This window comes from Eurypyga helias, unplaced genomic scaffold (assembly GCF_000690775.1).
Source record: "Eurypyga helias isolate BGI_N326 unplaced genomic scaffold, ASM69077v1 scaffold43160, whole genome shotgun sequence".
NCBI classification, from domain to species: Eukaryota; Metazoa; Chordata; class Aves; order Eurypygiformes; family Eurypygidae; genus Eurypyga; species Eurypyga helias.
Window position 1 is genome coordinate 2,734 of NW_010227096.1, and position 7,800 is coordinate 10,533.

A 7,800-nucleotide genomic window follows, 5' to 3' on the forward strand; every position below is an offset into this window, starting at 1 on the left:
TCGGTGCCCCAAAAACCACCCCCCCGGGCCTCCCAAAGCCACTGCTTCCCCTTTCTCCTCATTCTTCCCCTGAGACAGCACCAAAATGAGCCACAATCCCCCCTCCCCGGGGGAGGGGTGGCCAAGCACTGACTCCAGGCTCCATTCAGGGCTAATGTGCAGGCGTGGGGCAGCGTGCACGCCCGCAGCAGCAGCCTGGACCTGGGTGCCCTTGGACCACCCACCCCCATGCCGGACACCCCAGGGGGCTGCCCGCCTCGGCCTCCCGACTCGGCCCTCATCTACAGCAACGTGGGTGAGTGATGCCCTGAGCCCTGTACTGCCTCTTCTCCCATGTTCTTCCCTTCCCCCTGCCCCGGGAAGTCTTACCCCTGCCATGTCTGTTCCTCCCTCCCCAGGAGAACTGCGCGCCCACCTCGTCCCCCGCAAAGCTAGCCGAGGGGAAGGAGCTGGAAGACCCCCTTGTCAGCCTGACCGGGACCCCCGGCCTCCCCCATTGCCAAAAAAGCACCTCCAGCGAGCGGAATCCCTCCCGGAACAGGGGCCATCCCGGCACTGTCAGGGTGACCCCACACCATGGGCCGGTAGCATCCTCTACAACATCCCACCACTCCATTCCCCATGTGACAGACCCTCCTGGGGACCTAAGAAGCCCCTGACCAAGTCCCAAAGCCTGGGGGAACCAGCGGCCTGGAGGAGCCCACAGAAAGTCCCACCGCCCAGCCCAGCAGAGCTGACGTTTGGGACGGTGGATGGGGAGCTGGGGCAGCTCCCGCAGCCCCTGGAGAGCCCAGCCGGGGTGTGTGGGGTGCTGTTGGCGTGCCAGGTGGCCGCCCTGGCCCGGCTCTCGGCTCGCATCCAGGAGGAGCTCATGGGGCCAGAGGACCGGCAGCAGCTCCTGGAGGCAGAGCTGGTGGGGAAGAGATGGGCAGCGCTCAGCATCCTGGACCGGGAGCCATGCTGCGAAAGCGGAGACGCTTGGTATTACCGTGTGGGCTTCACTTTTGGGCAAACCCAGCTGGTGTTTGCAGCCAAGGTAAGCAGGGAATTGGGGAAAATGCCTTGGGCACTGCTGGAGTTGGCTCCGGGGGCATAGGGGGGCTGCAGGGCTACAGGCAAGCACGAACTGGGAGCATTGGTTTTTACGCTGAACCCCCCCCACCTCACGCAGGCAGTTCCCCTTTCTGCCCCTACTTCTGCATTTGCTAAATGACACAATGCTGCTGGCGTGGGCCAGGGCGGCGAGGGCAACGGGTCCAAAGGACACGTCAAGGGAAATGGCACTGCTAGGGAAGGTGCCCTGGCAAATGGTTTCAAGAGGCCAAGGGATGCAGAGTAGAGACTGGAGCAGAGCTGGCTGCTCAGGCAGTGCAGGATGAGACCCATCAAAGCAGCTTTAATCATAGAATCATAGAATGGTTTGGGTTGGAAGGGACCTTAAAGATCATCTAGTTCCAACCCCCTGCCATGGGCGGGGACACCTTCCACTAGACCAGGTTGCTCCAAGCCTCATCCAGCCTGACCTTGGACACTTCCAGGGATGGGGCATCCACAACATCTCTGGGCAACCTGTTCCAGTGCCTCCCCACCCTCTCTGTGAAGAATTTCTTCCTGATATCTAATCTAAACCTCCCTGATTTCAATTTGTACCCATTACCCCTTGTCCTATCACTACAGGCCCTTGTAAAAAGTCCTCTCCCAGCACCCTTGTAGGCCCAACCTTTGCAGCTTGCCTGAGTGTTACACCTCCTCCCCATTCTCATTTTTGGCTCAAAGCCATTCCAGCAGGCACCAGTGGGTTCGGCGGGTGTGAGGGGAGCCCAGCACTGTGCGTGGGTCTGACCAGGGCTGATTCTCACACAGCCTGGCCATGCCCTGTCTCTCCTTGCAGGTCCTCAAGCCAGGCTGTGCCAGCCTGGGGATGCAGAGCTCCCTCGGAACGCACTGCAGCATCCAGCGCCTGATCAGCCGCTTCACGGACCACCTCCCTTGGGAGCTCGTGCTCCCGGGAAGCCCTGGGGAGCAGAGTCGGTCCCCTTCCAGAGAGGAGCCAGCTCATCTTGCCACCCGCCCTGTCCTGCAGACCCTTATTTCTCCTGAGGTTCCCTATCAGACCCTGGCAGGCTTTGTGAAAGGATCCCAAGGTTTGCATAGGACCAGCCCCGGGCACTACGAACGCCTGGCTTGCCTCCTCCTGCTGCAGGTGTGCATGGGGCTGGAGCACCTCCGGGTGCAGAATGTGGGGCAGGGGGACCTCTGCCCTGAGAACCTGCTGCTGGTGCGGTGCCCTTGTCCTCCCCAGAGCCTGCAAGGCAAGGAGGCGTCCCTGGCCCTTCCAAGGCTGCTCATCAGCAGTTTCTTCAAGGTTAAAGACAAGGGAAGACCTTGTTCTACCAGCCAAGAGCAGGACTGGACCGAGGGGCTTGCTGCACTGCCCTCCCCGGTGACAGATGAGCTGAACGTAGGCATGCTGATCTATTACATCTTGCACGCGGATATCACTCTGGAAGACGCCCTGGGGTTCCGAAGCAATAGACTTCCTGAAATGTCCTCCCTCTCCATCTATTCCACGGGACTCAAGCGTCTGGCCATGCTGCTTCTCCACAGAGATCCCGGCAAGAGGGTCTCCATCGAGCAGGCAAAGAGCATCCTGCAGGTCCTGCTCTGGGGGCCTCGCCAGGAGCTCTTCGCCAGGAGCAAGAAGACCCTCACTCTGCTCCGGAGCTGGGTGGAGGTGAAGAGGGCTCTGCTGCTCCTGAAGTTTGCAGAGAATTCGGCTGGGGAAGGGGCGAGCCTCAGCCTCGAGGAGTGGCTGTGCTGCCAGTACTTCAAGGAGGTCACGGAACAAACGCTTTACCAAGTGACCCAGGCTCTCTACACTCCCTAAGGGCAAGCTGAAGTTCAGCCCTCCCAAAAGTTCTCCCCACAGCCAAGAGCCCATGGGGAGCTGGCCAAATGAAGCTGGTCCTGGCTGGGAAAGCTCCGTGCGCAAACCCAAACCCACTTCCCCCACAGCACATGAATGATGGATCTGGGACCCCACTCCCACCCGTGGCTCCCACAACGCAGGGTGTGTTTTTACACCTTCAGCCAATTTTTGTTTGCTGCTGTGAGTCCAGTTCATCCGAGCATCTCTGGAAAAACAGCTGGATGGAAGCTGCAGGATCAAGTGCCCATTTAGCGGCTGATTCTCCCGAGTAAACTTTACAGGGCTCAGACTTTGCACAAACCCCCTCAGACCCCTCCTGCGGCCAGGAGGCTTTTGCTGTTTTAAACACCAATGCAAAGCCCCACATTACACCTCACCTTAATGCGCCAGTGGCAAAGGAGAAATACACCCCCTCCTACAGCCTGCTCTTCTTAGAAACCCTCTGTGGCATAGTCACAAATACGAACGACATTTTAAAGGGGGAAATGCAACAGTCACGCAGGTTCAATAAAACCCAGAGCTGAGCCTCTTAAAATACTAGGCCTTTATGTGCTTCTTTGACAGCATTACACACCCCAGCGATGTATCCAGGGAGAACACAAAGCCAACCTTCACTGCCTGGTGGTGATTAGCCAGAACAGCCTGGATGGAGTCTAGTGAATAGATTGCGCCAGTTTACGGCTGCTGGGCCCGGGGACCAGGCTGCAGGGTCGGTCTCTGGCTGCACCAAGGCAGGGCCGTTGCATCTGCTGCTCGGTATAAAACACGCAGCACCAGACGGGATCTGCACCCTGGTCCCGAAGGCTGTGTGGGAAAGGATGGCTGGCGAAGGCCACGCAAAGCCCAGATCAGGTCATTTATACTATTAGGAAGTAACTCATTATTAATGCATTCGCATCTATCAGCTGACAGGAGCAGGAGCAGCCTCCGCGGGCTGTGCACACAGCAGGACAGACCTTCCTCAGCTTCCCCGTAGCTACCGCCGGGGCAGCCCCAGCGTGCCCGTGGACATGGGCAGTGGCACATCAGGCAGTCACCAGGGCTGGATCGGGGAGGAGCCCCTGAACTCAAAGTAATGCCTGGTAAACCAGGGCTGTGACCCCACCCCAAGATGAAACCACAGAGCAGCAGGCTCCCAGCTCCCCGGTCGGTGGGTTTCTGCCTCCTGCCCTGCCCGCTGAGCGTTGGCATCTGGGCTGCAGTGGGGCCAAACACCCAGCCGACACCCCAGCCCCTCTGTGCAAGGTGGAGGGACCATTCCCTCCCAGAGCAGCACCCAAACACCGCAGCGCGGCCTCCCTGCCAAGGCTGGATGAGCGACACAACAAGCTCCCTGGCTACACGAACCCTGACGCAGTCACCACCCAAGCACAGCTGGTCCACAGAAAAGTTGTCTAAATTTCCGTACGGGCTTTTGGGCCAAAACCAAGCAGGAATTGTCCTGGGTGAGCCCCTGCCCTGCAGTCCCCAACACCTCTCCTGTAGTATCTCGCATGGCTACCAGGTGGCAGTAAAGCCCGCGGCACGGCAGCAGCTCACCCAAGGCCGCCTTGGGCATCTGATCCTGGAAAAAGAAAGACAAAACCTGCTCATGGTTTTTAAAAACAAAGGGAATCAGCATATGAACTTCAGACCTTCACCAGGCTGTTGAATAAAGGAGGAACACCCTCTCCCCGCTCATGCCCACCTCCTCTTCGCTGGCCTTTGGCACGCCGAGCACAGCAGGTTCACAGCTCTCCGGAACACCCGCAGGAAGATCACGATTGTACGGCCACAAAAAATATCAGCAAGACCTGTGGGAAGGTGACCCCTCGCACTCGGCAGGCGGCAGCGCAGGCAGGAGCCGTGGCCCCCGCAGAGGTGACACCCGGGGAGCAGAGCAGAGCCCAGACCGGGGCAGCCTTAGCGAGGGGCTGGTAGAAATACCTGAAGCCAATTAAACGGGTCATCAAGAACATCCATCACGGGATCTGCACCCTGGTGCATCTCCGAGAAGGGCATGTCAGGGATTGCATTTTGGTGTATTTATTGCACCTGATTCCAGCCCTGCTGAGCACAGAACATCTGCCTGGGGAGCAGTCCTCAGGCACCCTCACCTGCACACATCTCGCAGCGTGCAGGGTCACCCAGTGGGGATGGCAGGTCCTCGCCGAGCACACGCTCCTATCCACACTGACTCACAGAGTGACCACCCGGTGAACCAGCCCATCCCAGGGCTCCACTGCTACAAGGTTTTACAGAGGAAAAATGGTTCATTAGGTCCAAACCAGCCTCCAAAGCTTGTTCAGACCAGTGCGAAGTACTGAAAAAAACCCCGGGGATACAGTGATTTAAAGCACAGCCCTTCGGAGACTTGGCTGCAACCTCAGTTCACGTGAATTCCAGCACTACACCAACAGCCACTTCCCCTTCTCCTCAGCACCCTGAACACGAACAAGTGTCTGCAGACCCCCACAACAGGCACGGCTGGACAACACCCCCTTCTCCTAACACTCCAGCCACAACCTGTCTCCCCAAGGGTGTTCTGCAGGCTGCCCAGCCTCAGTGACAGCACTGAGCTAGAGGTGCCACCAGCCTCGCTTGGTGACGGAACTCACGGAGCCACTCCCACGCTTAAACACTCTGGTGTTTAACACGCCCGTGTAAGCCCTCGCTGTTACCAGCAACCGACACGGGTATCAAAGCTGCAGCTGGCACGCCAAGGCACTCCAAGCTCCAGGCAGTCGTGAGCTGTCTCAGCATTCCACTTGTGACCTTCCAACTAACCCCCACCCTGAAGACCCTATGAAACACACTGAGCAGGGCCGCAGTGATGCTAATTACCAGTGGAAATGGAGAACCTGCTCATTACTTCACTAAAAGTAGGCTTGTGCAGGACTGCCAGATTATTCCAAGGCCTAGCAGACCCCAGCCGGGAGTTCCAGCCAAGCAAAGACCATCACCCCCTTGCCGTACCAACAGCGCTAACGGCTGGGGCAGCTCCAGAACCATCTCTGCAGAGTGCAAGTCTTAAACAGCTTAAACCAGCAATAAAAAGTAAAATATAAATTTTTATTTAGAATTAAAGCAAATACTTCAGTATCACAAACACAATATTAAACTTCAAGGAATATACTGCTAATTTGGAGGGAGCATTTATTTGCACAACCACAACATGCGCACAAATCCAGAAAAAGATGTGGAGTCTGAAATTTTCAACATCTCGCCACCAGAGCAGTTGGTCACAACGTTTCGTGCAGAGTTACACACACTGTAACAGATGTTGACAAAATTTCTACAGAATCATCTTTATAGACAACAAGAAAGCTCTAAGAGGCAAACATTGCAATCTAGTCTTCTTCTGATGAGTCTCTCTCAAATGTGTAGGCCATGAAGCAAGCATCTGGTCTCTTGGGGACAAGGGGATGCCCTGGTCTCACAATCTCAAAGCCCAAAAAGCTGAAAGTACGGAGCAATGCAGCTAGGGGGGAAAAAAAAAGGGAGAAAACACGTTTCATCCATCTGATACTGTGCAACTCCTTAAGCATCCACCAAAAGCAACTTCAAGTACCACAATCGCAGCTGGAGACAGTGCTAGGAGTTAACACCCACCTCTATCGTCTCTGTTCTTGTGGAAACAAATGAACACATGATCAACTCGAAGCTGTTCCTCAGCAAACTCCAGAAGAACTGCAAAACTACAAGACAAATACAAGGTGTTCAACGCACATGAGTTCACAAGGCCCTGTGAGCCCATCTGCACACAAACTTGCAGGCACAGGAGGCAAGTGGCTGGAGACTCCCACCAACAGGAGATCCCCAAGCCCCAGGTTAAACCTGAGGGCAGAAATCTGAGTTTTCAGTGACAGAAAGCCTGCTCTTCTGCGGCAGCTGAAGGGAGAACTGCAGTGACAGCCCCAGAGCCAGGCTGGTGCTTTCAGCGGATACAGGGAGCCGGTACCTGGGAACACAGCCTGGAATCACAGACCTTTGGGGCGGTTCTGCCTGACAAACCAGGTAGAAGCAGCCCTCAAGCCAGGATCACCTAGTCACAGCCTCTTGTAAGCGAGCGTCAAGCACCACCATTAGACTTCAGCTTTCAGAACAGACGTGAACATCAAGAGCGAAGGGTTACGCCACCCCACAGACCGGCCTTCAAGTCAGAGGCAATTTAAGCCACAGCTGCATTTCCCTGTACCCACCTGTCTTTGCTCCCTTCAGGCAGAGCACCACTGGGAATTTCTATGTAGAGGTGGTTGTTGTTCAGCACTGCTCTCCAACTAATGTGTTTGGCATCTGTAAGCCTTGACTGGACATTCAGAATTCTTGTCCTGTTGTTAGATGTTAGTTCTTCTGTTACATTCAGCCGATTATCCTGCAGCAGCAACACGTGCAAAGTTATCGCCACGTCCGTGTGGAAAAGGGATAACTCCCATTAATAGGCTTGAGGCAAAAAACACATTCCAGCTCACCACAGCAAGCTGCTTACTCATACTCACCGAATAAAATAAATTAGCTGAAAGATTGTGATCCCTCTGACTATTCCCTCGCCCACCTGGGATCTTCAGGGGTGGGTGAGGGACATCAGGAGCACCACCGAGGCCCCGGACCCAGGTTACTACAGCAATTGAAGGGAACCCTGGAACTAGAAAGGTGTCGCAGTTAGAGGCACCAACAGGCAGCAATCAACAAAGCCCTGTGAATTCAAGGGTAAACAGTGATCAGATGGCAAGATTTTTAAAAAAAAAAAAAAAAACAACCCAAAACCCAAACAAACCTTGGCCCAGAGCACTCCTCCCACGGCTACCTAAGCAAGGGGCAGGACAAAGGAAGCTCCAGACCAGGGACAGGAACACTGCCTTGCACCCAGAAAGCTACTACTGCAGTATTTT

At 55.8% G+C, this 7,800-nt stretch overlaps 2 protein-coding genes across 2 annotated transcripts; one reads left to right on the plus strand and one right to left on the minus strand.

The window, feature by feature from the left end:
* The first annotated feature begins 228 nt into the window (after nucleotides 1–228).
* On the plus strand, nucleotides 229–2,887 carry LOC104512360 (chromosome unknown open reading frame, human C19orf35). Its single transcript, XM_010155311.1, is given in 5 exon segments — nucleotides 229–295; nucleotides 399–543; nucleotides 545–584; nucleotides 827–1,036; nucleotides 1,892–2,887. Coding segments are annotated over 5 exon segments (1,458 nt in total).
* A 2,986-nt stretch (nucleotides 2,888–5,873) lies between these two features.
* On the minus strand, nucleotides 5,874–7,553 carry OAZ1 (ornithine decarboxylase antizyme 1; the record flags this gene model as incomplete). The annotated part of the gene is given in 5 exon segments (XM_010155322.1): nucleotides 5,874–6,389; nucleotides 6,521–6,606; nucleotides 7,111–7,283; nucleotides 7,408–7,494; nucleotides 7,496–7,553. Coding segments are annotated over 5 exon segments (535 nt in total), but the record flags the coding sequence as incomplete, so codon positions are not given.
* Between the last annotated feature and the right edge of the window lie 247 nt (nucleotides 7,554–7,800).